General features: G+C 46.4%; 1 protein-coding gene across 1 annotated transcript in view; it reads left to right on the forward strand.

Annotated features, from left to right (window-relative positions):
• dnah6 (dynein, axonemal, heavy chain 6) overlaps nt 1-25,000 on the forward strand; it is a 75,049-nt gene that overhangs the window by 45,877 nt on the left and 4,172 nt on the right. The window contains exons 59-74 of the mRNA XM_035530041.1: nt 117-184; nt 503-683; nt 1,685-1,864; nt 2,143-2,376; nt 3,161-3,296; nt 3,553-3,725; nt 13,618-13,808; nt 14,464-14,624; nt 14,988-15,076; nt 18,765-18,911; nt 20,327-20,465; nt 22,395-22,514; nt 23,077-23,198; nt 23,347-23,476; nt 24,391-24,518; nt 24,991-25,000. The exon at nt 24,991-25,000 is cut by the window's right edge and continues 176 nt beyond it. Of these exons, the coding sequence (XP_035385934.1) occupies nt 117-184; nt 503-683; nt 1,685-1,864; nt 2,143-2,376; nt 3,161-3,296; nt 3,553-3,725; nt 13,618-13,808; nt 14,464-14,624; nt 14,988-15,076; nt 18,765-18,911; nt 20,327-20,465; nt 22,395-22,514; nt 23,077-23,198; nt 23,347-23,476; nt 24,391-24,518; nt 24,991-25,000 (2,209 nt within the window). The remainder of the gene's footprint in view (nt 1-116; nt 185-502; nt 684-1,684; nt 1,865-2,142; nt 2,377-3,160; nt 3,297-3,552; nt 3,726-13,617; nt 13,809-14,463; nt 14,625-14,987; nt 15,077-18,764; nt 18,912-20,326; nt 20,466-22,394; nt 22,515-23,076; nt 23,199-23,346; nt 23,477-24,390; nt 24,519-24,990) is intronic.

Here is a 25,000-nt window from a genome sequence, read left to right on the forward strand (position 1 = left end):
ACATGTGTCTGTTTAGAAATACAGTGTTGTCTGTATAATGTGGAAAATAACAGCGCAGCCTCAGAGTTAAAGACTATGGATTTCTGTCCATTCCTTGGTTTTATTTTCTTTATCAGGTCTGCATCAAAGTGACCGTTATCAACTTCACCGTAACCAAGTCCGGGCTGGAAGATCAGCTCCTCAGGTGAGCCGCGCAGCTGTTAACGCGCTGTCCCCGTGTGGGTTTACCTCACAAAAGGTTTCCCGCTAGTCTCCTGCCTTTCCGACAGCGCGGATTCGGAAGGCGTGTGAATTCAGTTTCCTCACCTTTGATGCTTCAGACATAATTCTTAGACCAGTCCCCGTGGTTATTAGAACAGCTGACATTTGTTACTTATTACAGTTAGAATTTCACTATTTCGTTACCATTTGTCTGGTACTCCGTTGTGTTGTGGGGATCGCTGCTTCTTTGTGTGGTCCTGGTTGCTGTCGTGGATGATGTGTACTCCCCGCGTCGCCACAGCGACGTGGTGCGCCTAGAGCGGCCGGACCTGGAGGAGCAGCGGAACCAGCTGATCGTGCGCATCAACGCCGACCGCAACCAGCTGAAGGCCATCGAGGATCGCATCCTCAAGCTTCTGTTTACCTCCCAGGGCAACATCCTCGACAACGAGGAGCTGGTGGAGACGCTGCAGGAGTCCAAGGTCAGGCCAGGTCGCCAGGAAAGGCAGGGTGGTGGGAGGGGGTTGGCGGTTGAGGCCTCTGTGATGCTAGGCTGGATTTCCAGCTCCTGGACGCACCAGACTGGAAAGCTGAGATCAGTTTCTTCGGTTCCTAATTTGCCCAAATCTTCCAGCCATGAGAGCTTGCCTCAGCCAGTCAGATGTAACTGTAGCAACTCGCCACGCAGGTGTTTCTGAGATGAGCAAAATATCTAAGGCACGTAGATGATTTCATGCGTAAAAGCAGACGTCTGAGGTGAGTTCCTCAGGGTTACCGTCTGGGTGACAGAACAGTTCATCTCCCTCCCCACGTCTTTATAGTCATTTGACAGGAAAATTCAGTACTGTGGTCAGTGTTCAGAGTTCAGAGTGCTGTTGTCCTACTTGTTAGTGTAGCATGGAAATCAAAATATCGTTGCCATTAGTTACCTGTCTGTTGCCTGGTCTGAGAGAAGGCATGACTTCGAGCTTCGAGTGTGTGTGTGTGTGTGTGTGTGTGTGTGTGTGTGTGCGTGCGTTTCACTTTCTGACAGCCCCTCACCTCCCTGCCTGAGTGAGGTGGAGATGAAGCAGGGGGCATGTAGGGTAAAGTGGTGCAGATAGATAGATTGATAGATTGATTGGTGGGCGTTCATACAGAATGACTGATCTTGCTTAAACAGAGGCTGCCTCCAGCTGTGGGAATGTCTCTGTCTGAATGTCACACTGGATTTGGGTTTGGCAGTTCTGTGTCAGGCCTGCCACGCGCCTGTTTATTTACTGTGCCAGTAAACATATCCATCTTCATTATTCCCAAAGTGAAAGTTTAATGGGCATATGACACCCAAAGACACACACACACACACACACACACACACACGTGCACACACACACACACACACACACACACACACACACACACAGAGCTTAAAAAGCCTCATACTTGAACATAGACATGGGTGCACGTGTGGTCACGCGTGTTTGTGTGCATGTGCGTGTCGCAGGTCACGTCAGAGGCCATCAAGACCCGCCTGGCGGAGGCGGAGGCTACAGAGCAGATGATTGACACCGCCAGGGAGAAGTATCGCCCCGTGGCGGCGCGCGGGTCTGTAATCTACTTCGTCATCGCCAGCCTTTCCGAGATTGACCCCATGTACCAGTTCTCGCTCAAGTACTTTAAACAGGTAACGTCACGCTCCCTTCCCTGCTCTGACACTGCAGTTTCAACCCACCAAACAGCCGTTAACAGCCATAACGTTCCTAGCCCCATGTCCTCTGACCCCTCTAAAGTTGCTGGCAGCCAAACACTTGCGTAACGCTTGTTCTGCTGTCAGCTGCTGAAATGCTCGCTTGACTCTCTTTAACGAGCTCTTAAGTTATAAGAAGTCTCCAGCTCCATCCCATGCATGGGCGTGCATACGTGTGTGTGTGCGCGTGTGTGTGTGCGCGCGCGCCTCCACAGCTGTTCAACAGCACAATCGATGCGTCGGAGAAGCAGAGCGATCTGGCGGCACGCTTGCGGACACTGCTGGAACGCACCCTGCTCAGCGCCTACACCAGCGTTTCCCGAGGGCTGTTCGAGCGGCACAAGGTCATCTACAGCTTCCTGCTGGGCGTGGAGGTCGCGATGCAGCGCGGGGACGTCTCCCAGCTCGAGTGGCACTACTTCCTCCGAGGCCAGGGGGGCGTGGAGAAGGTAGGCGCGTGCGCTTCCGTGCGTGCGTGAGAATTCTCGTTCTTGGTTTGCGCCTCATTCTCTTGAAAGCATGTTTTTTTGGGGGGTTTTTTCCTTCCTGCCCCTCAACTCCAGTCACTCATCTCAGCACCCTGATTACGGGCGCGCACGCACATACAAACAAGTCATGAACAAGACGGAATTGTATTAATTGCAAAATTAATGAGCGAATCAGATTGCTATTTTAGTTCTCTCCAGGGCCTTGTGGTCTGTGTGTGTGTGTGTGTGTGTGTGTGTGTGTGTGTGTGTGTGAGTGTGCGTGCGCGTGCGCCTACTACTTCATTTCCCAAATCGGACCGTGGTGATCCAGTCATCAACGGTCCCTCTCTTTTCCCTCTGTCGCACTGGACAAATGAAACCAATTCCACCATCTGTCATGTCGTCTTCCCCTCCTGCCCGCCGGAGGAATTCTCGGCGGGCTGTCAACATCCCGCAGCTCCTTAACAAACGATTCGTCCTGGCCCATTCCGGATTCTAGTCCTCACCGCTTGGAATTGCCCTGGCCAGGGCTCTCTCCCCGTAACCGTGCTCTGCCCTTAATCAACATCACATTCCCCAATCACACTCGTCTACTTTTCAGTTCATTTAAATAGCAGTTCTCCTTAAGTGAGATCTGAGCAGTCCATCAACAAGATTTTTCCAACCTCCCGTTCCTTCATCTCTTGGTTCCATTTGAAAACCAGACACTGGCGGTGCCAGAAACAGTTGATAAACTGGTCGTTTCTCTGCGTCTCTGCCTCTGTAGGAGTTGTCAGAGAAGCCCAGTGTTCCGTGGTTATCTGATTTTGTGTGGGAAACATGCTGTGATCTTGAGAGCAGACTGCCTTGTTTCAGAGGCTTTAAGAAAGCCATGGTGTCTACACCCATTACCGTGCAACTGGGTAAGCCAGCACTGAATACTTTACTTGTTATCTGATGGTATTTCTTACTTAAGTTACTTAATGTGTAATAGGTACGTGTGTGGACTGTGTTGTATTTTTATTGTTTATCACTTCTAGTTGAACATGTTTTGTTTTTTATGAATGAATTTCGCTCTGGGAATATCACAAATTAAATTTGAATTCTGTTTTTTTCCTTTGGGATATTTGTACTTAATAATTTTTTAGATTTTATGACCCACTATTTCTCTCTTTGCAGGTCGATTGGAGGTCTCCTTGAATCCAGAGCAGTGGGAGGGCTACGTAACGGACCTTCCGCCGTACTCTGAGGACACGCCCTCTGAAAAACAGCCGGAGGTCAGAGGTCACTGGAACGAGTGCCTGGGGGCCTTCCAGAAGCTCCTCCTCATAAAGAGCTTCAGTGAGGAGAAGGTTAGGGTCCAGCACTCCTCCATTCTCACGGGCTGCGTCTACATAGTGCATGTGCATTCCAGCTCCATCGCAATTAAGCACTGAGGTAGAAACCCAGAATATCATATTTAATCAGGAACTCTCTTACACTGAAATTAGGAATCTTTTTCTTAAGTTGGCAGGCAAGGGCACATTTTGGCCAGCTGTCCTGCTGACCTTGTTCACTGAAGAAACGGGCCCTACAGCATTGATATTTTTGTGGGGGAGTAAAAATAATTCTGCTTTTTTTAACTTGTTTCCCTTTAACCTTCCTCGTCCTCATGCCATTGGTTATCATAGAATCTCAGAAACATCTTTAGCCATTTTAGTTGAACATGAGAAAGAAATTCACAAAGCAGTGAGTTGCTCATGAATGGAAGAGTAATACTAGTGGCACCCTTAAGAGTGATATAATATTAGTGGCCCTTATGAGTGAGGTAATACTAGTGGCCCTTAAGAGTGACAGCCTCAAAGGCAGAGGTACTGTGGACAAACACATCCTCAGTACCAGCTATGACATTGGCCAGTCCTGGCTAGCCTCCCCTATAGGGTGTTACCATTTGTCAAGATCTTGTTCCACTTTTTCCAACCTAATCTGAGCCAGCCTCATAGGTTCTTCTTAATAGGGGTGCTATTATCTGTTTCCACTTCATAAGCAGGTGCACGGAGGCAAATTCAAAAAATTAATTAGAAACATTCTGCACTAAAGTGGTAATGGCAATCTGCTGACCAAGATATTTGTCTGGTTCTGTCAGTTATTTAAACTCTCATGAAACGGCCTCAATTCCTCAAATCTTCCCCTTCATGACCTTCCATTATAAACATACTGGATTAGGAAGAAGGCATTACGGCATCACATTTTAGGTCATCATACTATGGCATCACATTACAGCATCACACGTCACTGGCATCAGATGAGGAGGTGAACTGCCATAATAGTTTTAAAGGCCATGCACCACCTCCCTTAAGATTTCACATGATCTTGGCTACTGAAAAAATGTCTATGTGAATTAAAATGAAAATAACTTTATTCTTTAATTCAAGCAAATTGGTGGAAAAACCCGACGTAGCTCTGGAAATTCCAGAAAGTTGCAGAGTGACGTCACTGGTAGACAACATTGAACAGCGCTGAGATCAGCCGCCAGTATGACTCCTTTTCCAGTGCTGATTCTTCAGATTCTGAACTTATTTTTGAATCTGTAGTGACAGGGGTTGTGAATATACATCATAACAGGGAAGTTCAACCATTTAGATTTGACCCAGAGATAGAAGAAGCTGTACCAGTGAGCAACGAACAACTCGACCAGTAGTCAGATCTGGGAAGCCCGACTGGTAAAAGCCTTTTATGTTAGCCATTATACTGAAAACTACCCAAAAAGTAATCTTGTCTATTAACTTTTATTTATAGCAGGGGTGTTTGTATCTAACTAACGAACTAGTTAGCCATGCTCCCTTTCGCTAATAACCAACGTTTTAGCTAAGATAGCCGATGCATTTGCATCAGTGGTCTAATGTGTGTTTTTGGTAGGTTAAATGGGGGTTATATGTGTCTAGCTTCTAGCTATGCGTCTAGCCTTAAAATGTATTCATTAACACCTTCTCTTCTGTGTGGCTGACTTCAGCGAATTTCTGGTCGAAAAAAAGAAACAAACTGATGATGTTAAGCACGCGAGTCTTTGGAAAGATGCTGGGTCATTATGGGAAGCGTAGCCAGCTTGTTACATGCGCATGTTGTTAGAAAAGCAGCAGTCTTAACATCCAGTCCTTGTGAGAGCCCAGTTTTCCACATCCCAGGGTTGTTTTAAAGCACTACAGATAACAGAGTAAGCAGATAGTCCTTTCCAATGTGCCCTTTTAAAGTTGACACATTTTGTCAATTTTTTGGACATTGTGGGCTCTTTCAGCTATTTGAGCATGGGGGTCCCACAGTACATTGATTTATTGCAGCCAAAGACAACAGACTCTTTGTCATTTTGCATCACCTACAGTTCAACTTCTTGAGTCGCTGTCCACCATTTATGTCACACGTATGACATTTACGACAGATTCCAAAGACAGCGAGCAAGGTGCAACAACAATCTTTTAAGACGTATTCCTTGAATTTGTTTTTTGTTTTTTTTTTTGTTTTGTTTTTTTTTACATTTTATTTTTAAAAAGGTTTTCCAACTATCGATAATCACAAGTTAGAAACTTGGCTTTCGCTCTATTTATGTGTTTGATATTAGCTGCTGTTTAGCCTTTAAAAGATCGACATGCCACAACCTGGGCTTTTTTCTCTGGTGAGGAGTGTTGGCTGTATAATCATGATCTCCTACTGTCCTCTGAGTTCTATATGATTTACAAAAACTGGTACTCGGGCTCTCCCTTTGTGGAAAAAAGCACCAAAACCTTGTCTCCCACCTCAGAGTCATGCATCGGCTCTTGTCAGTCTGGGTTTTCATTCTCTCTGGAGATCCCTTCAGATTTTCTGTGGCAAGCTGACAGGCTATAGCAAGCCAATCCTGAAAAGACGCATTTTACTGCATCACAGTCCCTTTATCTGGCAGCCTCACTGGTGTGTCTTTCAGCGTTTTAGTGGACCTCTCGCCTCAGCTCAAAAGACAAGAACCCAATAGACTCATTCATACAATCTCAAAAACCATACAGCCAGGGTGGCGCCAAATGCCAGTTCCCTCAGTGCTGAAGCGAGCAGGTCTTAATCAGTTCTGAGATCTTTCTGAAAGCCCTGTCACACCCTGATGCTGCAGAAGAGGGCTTAAAGGAGCCACCGGGATTTTCTGAATAGGGCTCGCTGCCAGCTGACACGCGTGACAGGAACAGCAGACAGCTGTCAGAAATGCCCAAGGAAGACAAGAAAAACCACCACATATACCTCTAGGGCCTTTCACCGGAGCTGAGGCCATCAGCGTTGTGCAATTAGTCAAGTAAACATTCCCATGCAAGAGTAAAGACAGACCTGCCCCTGTGCCCTGGGTATTACCACCTCATTCCGTTTTACGGATGTGGTAACTGGAACCTGAGAGAGAAAACTATGAGCAACTCTTACATTTCTGAGCTCCCTTGAAATCCCCTGCTTTTCATGCCCTGAGAGATGTATGTGTATTCTCGGCCAGGGCCGGGGCTCCAGACTGCTTTGAGTTTCAGCACAAGGGCTTATTACTGTCATTTAGCGAGGACACTTCACATATCTGGGCTTCTGACAGCAAAGGTACATCACCTCACTGTGCTAAGAAGCGCGGAAGCGCAGACAGGTTTTGCCATGTGCTTGGCTTTGTGAGCTGATAAAACTTAACATGATTGGTCTACCCACTCTCTCTCTCTCTCTCTCTCTCTCTCTCTCTCTCTCTCTCTCTCTCTCTCTCTCTCTCTTTCCCTTCACTGCCCTCTTTCCTACCAACTGGAGATTTATGCTTCCAAATCTCCTCATGGACCGACACAAGCATCAGCCATTTCTGCTGCTTTACATGGATCCTGTACTCAGTGTTTATTTGTGTTGTTTCTTTATACCTCAGCATGACATGGAACACTAGCTTTGAGCTTCTCCAGAAGCATCAGCTGCCTAAAACCCTGAAAGCTGTACACCTCTCAGTGACCCATAATCAACCTCTTAATCATGACTGTCTACAAAGCCAAGTATAGTACAGGTTCCCCATGCCTTTCCAGCCAATTTTCTTCTTACTGGAGGTATCCACTCTCCTTTTGGCAAAAACCCGTCTGTTGCAGTGCACATAAAAGTGCCAAAGGAGACATCTGCTGGTTCAGATTCCTCAGCATAATTTGAAAACACTTTGTGATGTCATAATGGTTGCCATGCTCGCGCTGACGCTGAATCTCTGGTTGTCTGTCCTTGTTTGCTCCAATTGTTCCAATTAGTTCCCTGTGGCTCTAATCTTTACTTCTGTCCTTCCTTCCCTGGCTGAGGTACTTCAAACTCCCTTTCCATCTCTTTTCTAATGTCCGCAAGTTAGGCCTGCACTCACAGCTAAGCTACCCAGCTTGTCCAGCCAAGTTTTATCGTCTTCACTTCATCTGTACACTCTATTTAAAGTCAAAAATCTATTGGTGTCTTAGTAATTTCCTGAGTTTTACATAAACTCAATTTTACATAATCTTACTCAGCTTTGACAAATGGAAAGAAGTGTGTGTGTGTGTGTGTGTGTGTGTGTGTGTGTGTGTGTGTGTGTGTGTGCGTGTGTGAGAGAGAGGTTGGGGGTGCAACAAAAAGAATTGTTGTATTCATACAGCAGTCACACTAATTTGGTGACAAACACTATTTTTTGAAAACAGCAGATACTTCCAAAAGCCAAATTTATTTATATAGAGCTTTTTACAACAGCCATTGTCACAAAGCATCTTTGCAGATGTCCAAGGTCCCATGTAGCAAGCCAAAGGAAAAACTTCCTAAGAGCACGAGGAAGAAATAGTGAAAAGAACCAAGACTCAGAGTGGTAGCCTGTCCTCCTCTGGTTGGCACAACAACAGGAACAAAATAAACATTATGATGATGAGTGTAAGTGTATCCAAAACCCATTTGGCACAAGAACGACCAAGAAACAGCCTGGAGCCTTCTCATTATTCAGGGAGGGAACCAGGGTGGCAGAGATATGGTTGGCTGAGGTGGGAGGAGCCACAGCAGGGGAAGGGGTCAGGGAGTGGGAGGAGTCACAGCAGAGGAAAGGCAGCGGGGGAAGGGGGAAGGCAGTGGGAGGAGTCACAGCAGAGGAAAAACAGTCAGGGGGTGGGGAGGAGCCACAGCAGCTGGGATTGGATGGGTGGATATATATATATAATTATGTGCATTAATCCCTGAGGGTTCCAACAGATAATCTTCAAAGTTGGCACCCAGAGCCCACCAGGCAACTTCCACTTTCATTTTTAAATAGCTCATCAGCATATGCCCCTTAAGATGACCCCCTGTGACCTTCAACAACAGCGTGTATTTATGCTAATGAAGCTGCTAATGAGAGTAAGTGTGTCTGTCAGTGAATGAACTAAATGGCTGAATGACTATGGGTGATGGATTGCAATCTCTTGCTTTGTAGTGCAGTACTGAGTCTATTTAAAGGATCAAAGCCAGTTCTGATGAGTGAATCAAACTCAACATATTGGCTCCCTGCACAATGGCTTCAATGCATTAATCTATACAAAAATACCTTCTGCAGGATAGCTGTTCTCTCTCTCTCTCTCTCTCTCTCTCTCTCTCTCTCCCTCTCTCTCTCTCTCTCTCTCTCCCTCTCTCTCTCTCTCCCCTTTCTCCTCCTGCTCTGTGGGGTTATTTTGCTGCCAGTTGATAAGCTCAGTCATTTGAAGCGAGAGCAGGGTGCTCTCAGACTTCCTCCGCCCTTGCATGGATTCGCTTTTCTCATCACACCCGTTTATCCAACGCATTTGCAAAGTTCTGGGATCTTCCTATTCCTCACTCTTAGATGTTCGATGCGGCAACGCTGCTAAAAGTTGTGAAATGGTTGTGGGTTACGGGTTCTGACCAGTAAAATGGCGATTGCTCCCTCACTGTAGATTCTCATAGTTTAATATTAGACGCAGATTTGTTGGAGCTGACCTCTTCAGGGCGATTTGAGTCAGGCAAGCCTGTGCTACAGGGTCATCATTAATTTAAGGGTTTATTTTGTAAGAGGCACATGTAATGAGGCTGACTAATAATGATGAGACAAACTACCTTGGCTGTCTTGGCTCCCATTACGGCAGTAAATGTTTAAAACATTCACAGTGATAAAAGCTTAATGTGGCTTTATGTACTAAACCAGTGACTATGAACACTGTGTAATGCCAAAAGATTAAAACTGTAAAGCAAAGACATAACTTTATAGAGGAATCAACTCAATGGTATTATGTAGGAAACATCCTAACACTAAAGGTACTAAAACGAGTTAATGTAAGAACTTAATCTTGTACTCTTGAGTATGAGGTCATTCCTTTGGACCACCCAGATGGGTTTCACACAGGGGGCTCAGTCTTGTGGGCTTTGAGTTAGAGGTTGTGTGTGGTTGAGCAGAAGGCAGAAACACATTCTAAGGAAACCCTGGAGTCTGGGTGTGGATGCAGAGGGATCGGGGCGGGGGGGTCCAGTGCTGCTAACAGGGTGAGAATTAAGGCAGAGTCTTGCATAATGCTCTAAACTGCCATAGGGAGCCATTACACTGCTTTAGCAGGTAGGAGGGGCCAAAGCAGTGGCAGAATCACTGTAAGCTTCTGTAAGCTTCCGTGATGGTTCTAGAGGCTTCCAAACTCTTGGCCAATCGTCTTGCCCCTTTTTCTTCATGCGCTATAAACAATCATAGCCTGTAATATCCAAGCAACACAACAGAACCAGCCAGACATTCACAGATAAAAGTGATCAGTAAATCATTACTGAAGAAAGGTCAGTTAAAAAGCTGTCAAAAAACATGCAATGGTCAAACCAGCACAAGACAGTAACAATACCAGTGGGACACTCAGAGGAAATAACCAGGGACAAAAAAGTGGAATTAAGCATTCAGAGGAAATACAGTTCAGTAGCTCTGTCCATACAGTGGCAATTCTTAGCGACAAGAACATAACAAACAGTAGAATGCAGTGAAAATTAGAAATGGGTGAAAACAGTTCAAAACTTGGGCAGTGAGTATCGGAAGAGTGGTTCCTGATTGGACGATGTCGGGGTTGAACTGAACCTGGTGCCCCAGAGGACTATGGCAATGTGAGTTCAGAGCTGCAGGGCCAGGGAGCGACATGACGATTCGGCGGCAAGGCCAACAAGGACGCATATGAAGCCCGTAACCATGGTGCGATCTCACAAATATCAAAGGCACTGCAGGACTTCTCTTTCTTTGCAAGAATTCTAGAACTAGTTCCACTGCCATTGTTTGCAAAAAAATCGTCATTGTCATGACGATCACGGAGCGGTATAATCCCCCATTGTGAAGTCATCACAGGTAAAAATTAATTTGAAAATCACACGTATTTATGCATGAACTCCATGAAGCTGATCTCACATCTAAAAGCAAATGTTGGTTGTAGCTGAAGTAAATCTCTGTCTGCATCCTAGGGCACTATTACGAATGTCAGCCGTTTTAGTGTCCGGATTGTAAAATGGAATGAAATGGAATTCTTGAGTGATTTTGCAGGCACTGCAATTTTCCAGTGTCCCTGTAATGTATTATGAACACCATGGACACCACAAAGTATGTATGCTTACCAAAGCTCAACTCTTGTTACTAAGCAACACCTTAACCATTTACAGTTGACTTAGCTAACATTAGTTGTTACAGTCTGTCTGGAGTTATATTAAAACTGTCTTCTCAAGTGAGCAGAATCAAATCAAATGACAAAAAAACCCACAAACAGGCAAAGACTACATGAACCAGTAATTGGCAGGTGGAGTAATCCTTCTATAACTCTTGGCCCAACTTTATACCTCAAAAAACAAATCAACATTTTTTACAGCACAATTCTGCACAAACACAGCACAGACCAGAAGAACTGGTAGACATGGCGCTATTATTGGAGGCCTGCGCGTGGTTTTACCCATTAGAAGCCCATTAGGCTGTATGAACCCGGGGTTAAGCCTCGCTAAGTTTGTGACGCAAAGTGGCGATTAAGCTGATCGCCAAGGAAACTGGCCCTAATAGCAATCAATAAGACACCTATCAGACACTGGCCATAATAGCAGTCAATAAGACACCTATCGGACACTGGCCCTAATAGCGATCAGTAAGATACCGATCGGACACTGGCCCTAATAGCGATCAAGAAGACACCGATTGGACACTGGCCCTAAAAGCGATCAAGAAGACACCGATCGGACACTGGCCCTAATAGCGATCAATAAGACACCTATCGGACACTGGCCCTAATTGCGATCAATAAGACACCGATCGGACACTGGCCCTAATTGCGATCAATAAGACACCGATCGGACACTGGCCCTAATAGCGATCAATAAGACACCGATCGGACACTGGCCCTAATAGCGATCAAGAAGACACCGATCGGACACTGGCCCTAATAGCGATCAATCAGACACCGATCGGACACTGGCCCTAATAGCGATCAATAAGACACCGATCGGACACTGGCCCTAATAGCGATCAATAAGACACCTATCGGACACTGGCCCTAATTGCGATCAATAAGACACCGATCGGACACTGGCCCTAATTGCGATCAATAAGACACCGATCGGACACTGGCCCTAATAGCGATCAATAAGACACCGATCGGACACTGGCCCTAATAGCGATCAATAAGACACCGATCGGACACTGGCCCTAATAGCGATCAATCAGACACCGATCGGACACTGGCCCTAATAGCGATCAATAAGACACCGATCGGACACTGGCCCTAATAGCGATCAATCAGACACCGATCGGACACTGGCCCTAATAGCGATCAATAAGACACCGATCGGACACTGGCCCTAATTGCGATCAATAAGACACCGATCGGACACTGGCCCTAATTGCGATCAATAAGACACCTATCGGACACTGGCCCTAATTGCGATCAATAAGACACCTATCGGACACCTGCTTTCATTCAGCTAAGTCTGTTGTCCTTTAATTACACGAGTCACACAAGTCCCCTTAAGTATTGGTTAGACTGGTTAACTTAGACTGGTTAAGTTCTGGTGATCATGTGACAAACGCAGGTCTCGGTAATTAAAGTAGTGGTAAAGTATAGTAGCACTGCAGTGTAGCAGCAGCACTGAGCTGCACACCCAGCACTCACAGGTTCTTAGAGTCCAATATGTGAAAGCAAGGATGAATGCTTTATGAGTGTGTGTGTGTGTGTGTGTGTGTGTGTGTGTGTGTGTGTGTGTGTGAAAGAGAGAGTAAAATATTAATAAAGATGTGTGAAAACAACTGTAGTTGTTAACATCCATATTGTGGGTTGCCAGTAGGTGTGTGAGACACCACATATGACAGCCCATGTGGCTGCTTTATAATTATTTGTTTCTTTGTTTGTCCTATGGAGACTGAGGACAGAGTGTCCTCGTTACGCCCTGCAGTGCCCCACTGGGACAGAGTGTCCTCATTACTCCCTGCAGTGCCCCACTGTGACAGAGTGTCCTCGTTACGCCCTGCAGTGCCCCACTGGGACAGAGTGTCCTCGTTACACCCTGCAGTGCCCCACTGTGACAGAGTGTCCTCGTTACGCCCTGCAATGCCCCACTGGGACAGAGTGTCCTCGTTACGCCCTGCAGTGCCCCACTGTGACAGAGTGTCCTCGTTACGCCCTGCAATGCCCCACTGGGACAGAGTGTCCTCGTTACGCCCTGCAGTGCCCCACTGGGACAGAGTCCTCGTTACGCCCTGCAGTGCCCCACTGGGACAGAATGTCCTCGTTACGCCCTGCAGTGCCCCACTGGGACAGAGTGTCCTCGTTACGCCCTGCAGTGCCCCACTGCAAGCCCCACTCTGGAACAAGAAACATGAGAGGAACCTGGGGACGACTCTGGGATTTGTCCTTGACCTTTGCCATCATTTGCAAGGGGACACTACAGTAACCTGGAATCTTCTTGGTGTGTGTGTGGAAGCCAGGGCAGTCAGGGTAGAGGGGAACTCCGACCCAGGACAGCTGCTCAGCTTCCTATGCACACAGCGGGTGCATGCCACCGTGTGTAATGCCTTTCATTATTAAAGCAGCGACTGTTTTAGTGCTTGTGCAGATGTATCCATGCAGAATGCAGATAGAAAAGTGCATTATTAACTGTTTTTGTGTGTGTGTGTGTGTGTGTGTGTGTGTGTGTGTGTGTGTGTGGCAGGTGTTTTGACTGTATAAAGCTTGTATTTTAGGGTTCATTATGGGGCCCAACTTCAGTTCTTTGCTATCCTATTGCTAGCCGCACTCCCCCTCCCTGTTTGTGTGTTGCCAGGTTGTGCGAGCAGTGACCGAGTTTGTGATCGTGAGCCTGGGGCAGCAGTTTGTGGAGAATCCTCCAGTGGATCTGGCCACCTTATACATGGATATGTCCCCCTCCACACCACTGGTGTTTATCCTCAGCACCGGCTCTGACCCCATGGGTGCCTTCCAGAGGTTTGCCAAGGAGAGAGGCTACCTGGACAGGCATGAATGCACCTACACACACAAATCAAACAGAGCACACACATGCACGCACACATACAGTACACACACACATTAGCATGAGTGCATAACTGGAACTAAAGGACTGTATTCGAATTATAGAAGCTTCCAGAACTGGTTTACTAGTTACTACCCATGTAAAACAGGAAAGCCAGCGTGGAGTCATACATTAGGTGCCGCACGTTGGCCGTGAAATATTCAGAGCACGTTTTAGTGGTGCCAGTCCGAAAAAACAAAGAAGGAGCTCTCTTTAGGTGTATGAGGAACCGAGAGATGGAATCCAGTTTTTAAATGTCTTTTGCAAGCATATGTGTGTGTGTGTGTGTGTGTGTGTGTGTGTGTGTGAATGAGTGTGAGTGTATGCAAATTTGAGTCTGTCCCTCTGGGGTAGCGTAGCAGTGTGGATGTAATGCTTTTCCCTCCTTCTTTTTTGTATGTGTCTCTTCGTTTGTGTGCATGTGCGTGTGCTGGTGTGTGCGTGTGTTTGTGAGAATGTGCATATGCAAATTTGAGTCTACCCCTCCAGGGTAGTGTAGCAGTGATGCAGTAATGCTTTTCTTTTTTTGTGTGTGTGAATATGTGCGTGGGTGCGTATGCGTGCGTGTGTGTGTGTGTGTGTGTGTGTGTGTGTGTGTAGAGTGCAGTCTATCTCTCTGGGCCAGGGCCAGGGCCCCATAGCAGAGAGGATGATGGTGGAAGGCGTGAGGAAGGGCAGCTGGGTCTTCCTGCAGAACTGCCACCTCGCCGTCTCCTGGATGCTCTCTATGGAGGAAATCATCAAGACCTTCTCCGAGCCCGGTGCGGCCCTGTGTGTGCGCGAGCAGAAGACTGGACGTGTGTGTGTGTGTGTGTGTGTGTGTGTGTGTGTGTGTGTGTGTGTGTGTGTGTGTGTGTGTGTGCGTGCGTGCGTGTGTGTGCTACCTTGGTCGCCTTGGCATGTTTTATACCTTTTTGTACCTTTCTCTTCTGTGTTTTGCAGAGGTGTTTTCTTTTTGAGTGTGCATAGAAGATCGTGTGTGTCAGTGTGTGAGTGAATCACTGAGTGTGTGAGCCGAGAAGCAAGGGTTTTCTCCTGGCTTGAGTTGCACTGATTGGCTGATCTTTGTCTTGAGAGGCGATTGGTTGTACTTTGCCATACTGAGATGTGATTGGTTCTTGCAGATGCTGTTATCCATGAGAACTTCCGTTTATTCCTCAGCTCAATGCCTACCAGTGTATTTCCCGTCACCGTGCTCCAAAACTCAGTCAAGGTAATATAAACATTCACATACACTAACCAACACACACACACACACACACACCTGTAGTTATACACAAGTGATGGCACAATGCCTATACAAACAGCATGTAAGAAAACACACTATAAATATAGTGGTTTTTAAATAATTCTTCTCTCACTCGTCCTGCCTTCCTGTCTTTTCTCCTGTCAGAGTTCTTGAGTGGAGCGGGTCAGCATCGATTGCTTCTGTTTGCTCAGAGCACTCTGTAATGACTTCTACATTGCTCAGTGTTCAAGTTATAGCACTCCTTCTTTATGAAAATACTTCATAGAATTCATTTTCAAAATTTCAAACTCCAGTCTGCTTTCACTGACTGTAAACTCTGTACATTTACACAGCATTTAGCTCACAAATCCCGTAAGTACTTCAGTTATCTACTTAAAATGTCCTTAGCCAGCACAAATAGGTAAGAGTCCAAAATAACCCCTCAACCGAGACTGTTAGAATCAAGTGTCGGCGCCAAAACCTAGAATGAGATCTACAGTTCAGTGCTATAAAATACAACACGGTTCAAGGGCGATTGCTAAAGGAGACAAATATAAGTGCAAATATAAAATCTTCTTTAAAGTGCCTGATTAGGTTTCATTAAGGGGCTTCTCAGAGAGATGAGTTTGCAGATGGCGTTTGAAGACCCAAATCGGTGCTAGAACGCAAGACTCTTGGGTCTTGTCTTGCAGCTTGAAGGTCGGTGGGTCGAGCCAGGCCGTGCCTGAAGATCCACAGGCTTGCGGAACAAATCTCATTTGGACCGTTGCCATCAGCTAAGAGTGAGCAGGTCTGTTTTTGGCCTCGAAGACAAGGATCAGAGTTTTAAACCCAATATGAGCAGATGTAGGAAGCCTACAGGAGTGTTGAAGGCCACGCATGCTGTACTCTGGATCAGTCGCGGGGGTCAGACGGCACACGTAGGAAATGCCCGCTGAGGTTGAGTAGCAGTAGGCGTGTCTGGAGTTGACAAGAGACTGAACAAGCACCTGGGGTGGCCTCCCTGGAGAGAAAAGGAGGAGGAGAAACCAGCATGACCGAGTTAAGTTTGAGACATGATCTGAGAATGAGAGCTGGTCACACAGTTTCACCGCTCGGAAGGAGTGACCGGTGAGTTCTTAAAAGGGGTGTCAAGATCCCTGCAAGGACCAGTTTCTCCAGCGTTGGGTAGCAGCTGGGTCTTGCTGGGATTGAGTTTCATCTGGCGAGCTTCCATCCATGATCACGTCATTCAAACCTGCTGATATGTGGCTAGAAACCTGCATGTCTGAAGAAGGAAAGGAGAGGACGTGTAATGCGCATTCTTAAATGCTATCACTGGGTTTAACACATGCTGCCGTGCGTCTGTCTTATGTCACATCCTTTACGTACTATCTTACAGCAGCTTTGAAGGTACAGTGAAGTAATTCCTCTGGTCTAACCTTGGTTTGAACCTACTCTAGTCTTCTCTAGTCCTTCCCTTTAGATGGTACCGCTTGGGACTGCCACATCAGCACCGCTGTTTTAGGCTCCTTATCTGCTCTGGCTAGATCTGGAGGTCCCACAGGATCCTCCCTGGCAGATGCAAATGCTCCTGTAGCGGGAACCCCCCCGCCCCCAGAATGGAGCCCTGTGGAACACGTTTAATGATCTTGTGGCCCTCTGCATAAACACTGCGTTCGATCTTCATTTGTCACAATAATTGTACTGTAGCCAGTTCTATAACCAGACTGAAAATCACTTTTTTATTCCAGTTAAAAACCGCTTCATCTGCAAGCTTACCGATAATGATAGTTGTTCAGCTCTGAAGGACCTCTGCCGTCGAATAAGTGGAGAAGACGAGCAGTTTACCAAATTGTACGTATGGAATTGGACAGAAGGCTCCGATTGAAAACTAATGAGTAATAGTCTCAGGACTAATATCTGCAGCCCTCGTTAAAAGATATGGGTCCAGATTATCAGGACCTGCAGGGTTTTTGTTATTAGAGTCTTTCAGAGCCTTACAGACTTGAGCCACTGAATCCCGATTCCCACCAGTGGAAGCAGTGGCATAATATTGGACAGATGTGTTTACGTTTAGGCTGTGAAGTGTAGACCCAGTACAAATGAACACGCTTGTTAAACACACTTTATCTGTCTAAAATACGCTCAGGACGACTCAAAGCAACGTGTACCTAACGAAGGACTATTTAGGTTCCCTGCGACTGATAAGCTAAACCTCTGATGTAGGTCTTCTAACCACTGATGTGAACGTGTTCCTAAAGGTTCTAAGGAAGGCTGACGTTTGTCCATGTCGGCCACCCCTGCTGTTTGTTGGTGGTACAATCCATGCAGACTGGACAAGTTCTAGTACCTGTCATGTATTTCTTTATGATAATGATCAGAAAGTTATGTTATGCTGCCTGTTACACAGGTAATAAAGCAAATTAAATTAGTAATAATGGTTTTGAATTTAACATTATTAGCCAATTACAAGCTTTTGCTTAAAAAAAAAGTCTTGCACAACTACTTAGTTAACAATGAGTTGAGAAATAACTAAATAAGAGTTACACACCAGACGGGGTTAAAGTGTTTAAAAAGCCCATGAAAAATGTACGCACACACACACGCGCACACACATACACACACACACACACGCACGCACACATTTTCTTCCTGACCCACTTATTGTTGCTTTGTAGTGAAAAAAGTGATGTCAGACGCTGACTAACAAGCGCACGGACTCTCGTATCTGTCAGGATGTGTGGGTGAGAGGGAGACAGAGAGAAAACATTTATCATCACTCATTAGATATTAGAAACCTCCCAGCGGATATAATGTGTATGCCCTATCTGCACAGATTGTTCACACACACACACACACGCGCACACACGCACGCACGCACACACACACACACACACACACACACATACATACACACACACACACACACACACACGCACATACACACACACATACACACACACACACACACGCACATACACACACACACACACACACACATACATATACACACACACACACACACACATACACACACACACACACACACACACACACACACAGCTGCAGGGTGAATGATAGCATGGCACAGGCAAAGAGCCATTTTTTCTTTTTAATTAAACTTCCACATATCAGCACAGTCTCTTTTTGTTTATAATTTACAAGTGGCTGCATTTTCAGTCCGACGTGAGTGTGTGGTTGTTGTTTTTTTTTAATGCATTTGCTTGCGTTTATATTTGGACAGGTGGTTTATATTTGAACAGGCGGTTTGGGTATCTTTTTTTTTTTTTTTTTTTTTTATCTTTTTCTCTGCCCCGTGGCAGAGGTGTGTAATCCACTCAAAGGGCTACTCATCAGGTTTTGTACAGAAAGGAAGTAGTACAGGAAGAAAGCAAAATATGCTCACAGAGAGCAATCACAGTTTTTCTTTGAATACGCTCACGTTAATGACTCTCCTAATCATTGCTGACATGCCTTGTTTTGTGATTCATTCGTTTTGTTGACTCAGCGGATCTGCAAACAGCCTCACTTTGTCCTTTCCAAGAGGCTGTAGTCGCCCGCCGTAAACATGTCCCGAACGTGCAGCCCAAACACATGGGACCGGATTCCAAAAACGTCCCCTCCCTGCTGCACGCCAATACTAATCGGTGGCATACTCACGCTAACGAGCGCACGGTTAATGCGTTGCCAGGTGACCAACGAACCGCCCAAGGGCCTCCGGGCCAACGTGCGACGAGCGTTCACCGAGATCAGCGGGCCGTTCTTCGAGGAGCACATCCTGGGCAGGAAGTGGAGGAAAATCATCTTCGGGGTGTGCTTCTTCCACGCCATCATTCAGGTCAGGGCGAACGGTTAGGCAGAAAGATGTGGGAATGGATTTGTTGCTTGGTGTGTGTCTGTGTGTGTGTGTGTGTTTGTGTGTGTGTAAATGGAGGCCCGATTATTTAGATTCTATTTAATTATGAATATTTTTATGTACATTGAGCCCACTGTTATAGACAGTTATCAAAATTTTGCTTCTGTTTGGCCAGTGATCAAATGGAGCGATAATTTAGAAAAGTAATGAAACCACAATATGTCATATAGCAGTACTCTAATAAAAATAAAGCATTTTTAATACTTTTTTAATATTTCAAGAATATCTTTGAGTGTGTTGTGTGACATGTTCCTTCTCTTATCCATATTTGGAGAGACTTGTCAGGAATAATCTTTAAGCAGTTGAGCATCCACTGAGGAAGGCCGAGCGATTTAATGCGCTTGGACACTTTCCGGAATGACATTTTTTCAAGGCGTCAAATGGAGGGAGTTAAAGGCGTTGAGGCGTTGCCTCATTTCATTTCGTTTCACGAATGTTTCATTTTGACATAAAAAAACAAACAACCCCGCACCCAACCCCCCACCCCCACCTAACTAATTTACACCTGCCAGTTTAATTCAGGCAGATGTTTGGGGATAAGTAGTAGTCACTAATAGCTGTGATTCCTGCTGTGTGCCTCTCTGTGTCTTCCCAGAAGTACGGCTGCTGATGATGTCAAAGCAAATTAGCCAATTAAAATGCACACCCTGATTGGTGTCCATTAGTTTGAAGGCGCATGCTCGTCATCGTCATCATCCACTGTTTATTTTCACTTAAATGGTAGCAAGGAACGCTGGATGCTGTTTGAATGTGGTGGAGCTTAAAGTTTAAATTTAAAAATAGAATTTAAAAAAAAATGTATTCTTACAAAATGTTGCAGAGTGAAAGTAATATGACTCCAAAAATGAGAAATACTTTAAAGTATATATACTTTATTTAGAGTATAACTACTTTAAGATTACACTGCCATGTTCTTTGTCACCCTTCACCACTGGTCATCAGCTTGGGTGTAGTTTTAGGCCTGAAACGATGATACAGCACACAGGACCAGGACTTATGTCACACACTACTGCCTGGTTCTTAGAAAAGTTCATATGAGTACTTATTATTGATCGGTATTATCGACTCTCAGTCCGTATCCATGGTGAACAAGCGTTGTCCTAGATTCTTAGTGCGTTCGAATAAGACATACAGTTTACATTGTTATATTGATATATGTAGCTGCTGGGTATACAGCCAGGTACTGCGTGTTTTTATAGGATCATAGTTATATACACATATCCTAAACTTTTATTTGTTGATCTGGTCGTGTGTTAGCCTGACGGAATGTTCTTTGCACGTGTGTGTGTGTGTGTGTGTGTGTGTGTGTGTGTGTGTGTGTGTATGTGTGTGTGCAGGAGAGGAAGAAGTTTGGCCCTCTTGGCTGGAACATTGGTTACGAGTTCAGCGACAGTGATAGGGAGTGTGTGCTCCTCAACCTGAACCTGTACTGCCAGACGGGCCACATCCCCTGGGACGCCCTCATCTACATTACTGGTGCGTATGTGTGCGTGTGTGTGTGTGCTCCTCTCTAAATGCATGTTAGCTGGGAATTATTCATGAAGTTATTCATCGATCCGCACTGTCACTCCTATACCTCATCCATGACTGGTGGGAGGGCACGTAAGCGTGTATGCATGTGTGTCTGTGTGTGTGTGTGTGTCTGCGTTATAGCCTATGCAGTGGAGCAGAACTTGAAAGCTTGCCGTCAGCGTGCAGCTGTATAAAAGCCAGATTAAAGACGTCTGAGTGGGCTTAGTAACGTGGGAGTGTGTTGGTGAGACAGGGGCAGGGCCAGGCCGATCCCCACTGCCTGACCCATGTCACAGTCCCTCCAGCATTTCAGAAACGCTGCCATATTTTAACTCTGCCGGTAACATGCTGTAGAAGGACCACCTGGGGAGCTATAAAGAATCTGGAAGTTTAAAGGGGACCTTCACCCAAAAAAAAAAAAAAAAAAAAAAAAAGGACTGAATTCATCACTCTTATCTGCAGTCTCCTCACTGCTGAGGTTTCTCACGCACAGTCCTGGCTTTTCGTGTTTAGCCTTGTAGCTTTTCTAAGCACCACAGCTGTCCATCGTGAGAGCAGCCCAGATCTCCACACCTTTTTTCCCATAGTTGCTTCTGTTCGGCCTCTCATCCCGAGTGACCGGCGTATCCGTCGGCCCGCGTGTCTGCTCCGTCGGCCTGCGTGTCTGCCCTCACAAACGATTGCGTTTCCATTTACGTTTACAGCATTTAGCGGACGCTCTTATCCAGAGCGACTTACAAAAGTGCTTTGTCATTTTCTCCTGGAATACATCCTAGTACAGTACAGCAGGTTAGAGTCCAACATACCAATGAACTAGAATGCTGTAGAAATAAAGGGATCAGTGCTAGAAGTACAAAATACATATGAGCTCTATCTTAGACAACAATCAGTGCAATAAACAATACCCTACAATAAGCTTCGTTATTAAACAATAAGTTTAGAGTTTTAGTCAAAATATGAGCGGGGTCAGAGGTCATTTAAATATTCCACAAATAGATGGGTCTTCTGTCTGCCTTTGAAGACTTTAAGGACTCTGTCCGGACAGCAAGCGGTTAACTATGAAAGATGGATGTGAACACTTGTACAACCTTGTACTAGCTGTTCTGACGATAGAAGCAGTCTCAAAAAACATGAAATATAGCTGTTCACAATCCAGAAGGTTTTCTGTGTCAGCATTATCAAGTGTCAGATGATAAAGTATTTGAATCTCCCAGTGGCTCCAATGTCCTTTATAGCATAATCAGGTTTTGCCTATTACAGATTCATATGGAGTTTATAAGTATATATGTTCTGGATATTGTCAACCAAAATGGCTTACTTGGATTTTCAGAATTTGAATGTTTCAGATTTTGATTAGTAATGAAAGTGATTAGTATTCCAGCCAAACTGGATGTTAGTGTTTAATAACACTAGTAATTAAACAGTTTTAATTAAGTTTTCAGCAAAACTCCTCCTCATGTCCATGGAGGTGTCTGCTCTCAACTGTCTGGAACCCACACGTGCCAAGTAATGGCCATCGGTCAGCAGTACTAGATCGGGCAGGACCGTGACCGCACCCATCGGTCAACAGTACCAGTTCGGGCATAACCTTCCTTCCTGAGGCCTGCTAGCCTGTGATTATCTTAGTGTTTGAAACGGAGCACCTCACACCAGCGTTCAGCTTAGCCCTCCAGTGAGGAGGCTCCTTCATCCGCGGGGTGCCTGCCTCACACACACACCAGGCTGTGTGCCGGAGTTGCCCAGAAGGGAGCTGCAGGTGCGAGCCGTGAGGACGAGGATGAGGAAGAGGAAATGAAGGCTCAGTGACACCCGTGCCCCGCTGATTCCTAGAGAGCTGTCAGTCACTGATGCAAGCAAATGAAATGGAAAAAACATTTGTGTGTGTGTGTTTAGGGGAGATTACATACGGCGGGAGAGTTACAGACGCATGGGATCAGCGCTGCTTGCGCACCATCCTCAAAAGCTTCTTCTCTCCGACAACTCTAGAGGAGGGCTATCGTTACTCTGCATCAGGTACACACACACGCGCGCACACACACACACACACACACACACACACACACACCTGTACCCACTGTCATCACAGTTCCCAAGGTCATATTCAACACGTGCACATTCTATCACTAGTAACACTGATGGTAGGAATCGTAACGTGTGGGATTATGCCACGCCAGTAATATATTCTAATCCCATCCTATTGCCTTTAAATTACATTCTGGTTATACTGGGGGGAAAAAATGAAGGTCCCCTCATTAAGTGTCACGTTAACTCTAAGTATGCCGTGGCCGTGTGTCACCGCTGTGTGTCCGTTCTCCCTTCTATTGCTCGGAGAGTCCTTGAGTTCTCTTTTCCTCTTTAGCTTCGGATGAGATTATGGACTCCTAGCTAGGGAATGTGTGGGAATTCTGTGCTTAAACCGCAGCCGCCTACCTTCTTGTTGTCTTCCTTTTCCAAGATCGCTTAATCTGGACGTCCACAGCCTTGACTATAACACACACACTCTTCTCTGTTTGTCTCCTGAGTGAGACACACACACACACACTCACGAATCACACACCCTCTAATCTGCACGTAGGCATCTATTTTGCTCCTGAGTCTGACAGTCTGAAGGAGTACCTGAGCTACATCGAGAGCCTGCCCGTCATCGACGACCCCGAGGTGTTCGGCATGCACGAGAATGCCGACCTAGCTTTCCAGGTAAACCCCCCGCGTTTCTCCCGCACACGCGTTCAGACGTTCCCATCACCTACGCGCATTCCAAACCCGGTTACGCCATACTGTGCACGAGTTCCAGCTGTCCAAGCTGCCTCTCCATTTGACCCCCCCCCCCCCGTTCCTCCCGCAGAGGCGGGAGGCGGCCACCGTTGTGAACGCCGTCCTGGAGGCGCAGCCGCGCTCCTCGGCCGCCGGAGGCGGGCGGAGCGGCGACGAAGTGGTGCGCGACCTCGCCGACTCCATCCTGGCCAGGATCCCAGGTGAGCCTCGTCAGCTACACCGTTCTACCCCCAGCTCCCCCACCCTCCCTAAAGCTACTGTAACCGCTCCGGCTCCCTTGAGCTACGTCAGCTACACCGTTCTACCACTACCATCGCCAAAACGAGCAAATTTAAAACCTGCCTGCGCGTGCCCGTGTCTGCGCCCGAACCCAGCCGTTAGCTTGTGATTATTACTGAATCGGAAGAGAAAAGGAAGGAAAAAATAAGAACGTGTGAGCAGTAAATGGGTAAATACCTAAAGCACCTAAAAATGTTTTTGGAAAAGGAATAAAAACCATAAAAATGTCTTTTTAACATGAAGCTATGCAGTCTTGAGACAGCTGCCTATCTGATTGAAATCTGGATTAACAAGACTCAGCTGTGCTGCTTAGCATGATAGCACTCGCTCTCAGCATCCACCCTGTTCTCAGCATCCACCCTGCTCTCAGCACCCACCCTGCTCTCAGCATCCACCCTGTTCTCAGCATCCACCCTATTCTCAGCATCCACCCTGCTCTCAGCATCCACCCTGTTCTCAGCACCCACCCTGTTCTCAGCATCCACCCTGCTCTCAGCATCCACCCTGCTCTCAGCACCCACCCTGCTCTCAGCATCCACCCTGCTCTCAGCATCCACCCTGCTCTCAGCACCCACCCTGCTCTCAGCATCCACCCTGCTCTCAGCATCCACCCTGCTCTTCAAATACAAGGCCATATGCAAAGAGAGCCTGATGGATGCAGAGTTAGCACACTGCACCCACCTACTGCTGACAATAGGTCTGTCACAGTGATCTTTGAAGGGACATGGAGACATCTATATTGTGTGTGTGTGTGTTTGTGTGTGTGTGTGTGTGTGTGTGTGTGTGTGTGTGTGTGTGTGTGTGTGTGTGTGTGTGTGTGTGTGTGAGTGTATAGAGAAACTCAGTATGGAAGCCGCCACTGAGAGCCTTTTAGCGCGAGACGCCAATGGCCGAGTGAACTCCCTAACCACCGTACTTGGACAGGAAGTGGACCGCTTCAACTTCCTGCTGCACTTGCTGAGGGTGAGCATGTCATGGTCTGACAAAACCCTTCGCTTAATCTCTGTTGGACCCAAAAGCACCAGAGACACCTCGTATACCAGAGAGACACCACACATACCAAAGAGACACCTCGTATACCAGAGAGACACCACACATACCTCTACTCTTCATACGAACCTAATCAGCCTCATCCAGTGAACAGGTGGGGTGGGTTACACATGCCAGGACACTCCCAGCTAAACTGGGACACCGCGAGAGGTCCAAACACCGTAAAAGCACCGTAGCACGCTGAACCCAGATCAGTTTCAGAGTGACTGCACAAGGCAATGCAATCCATATATTGAGCTCAGTGTAAATGTATGTAAATATATTTCCCACCCTTCTCCCGGAACAGCATGCAGTGTGTTAGAAATGCAAATGATGCTGTGTGTGTGTGTGCGCGTGCGCGTGCGTGTGTGTGTGTGTGTGTGTGTGCATGCACACGCTCCCACAGACCTCCCTCC

The sequence above is a fragment of the Electrophorus electricus genome, chromosome 9, assembly GCF_013358815.1.
Source record: "Electrophorus electricus isolate fEleEle1 chromosome 9, fEleEle1.pri, whole genome shotgun sequence".
Classification (NCBI taxonomy): Eukaryota; Metazoa; Chordata; class Actinopteri; order Gymnotiformes; family Gymnotidae; genus Electrophorus; species Electrophorus electricus.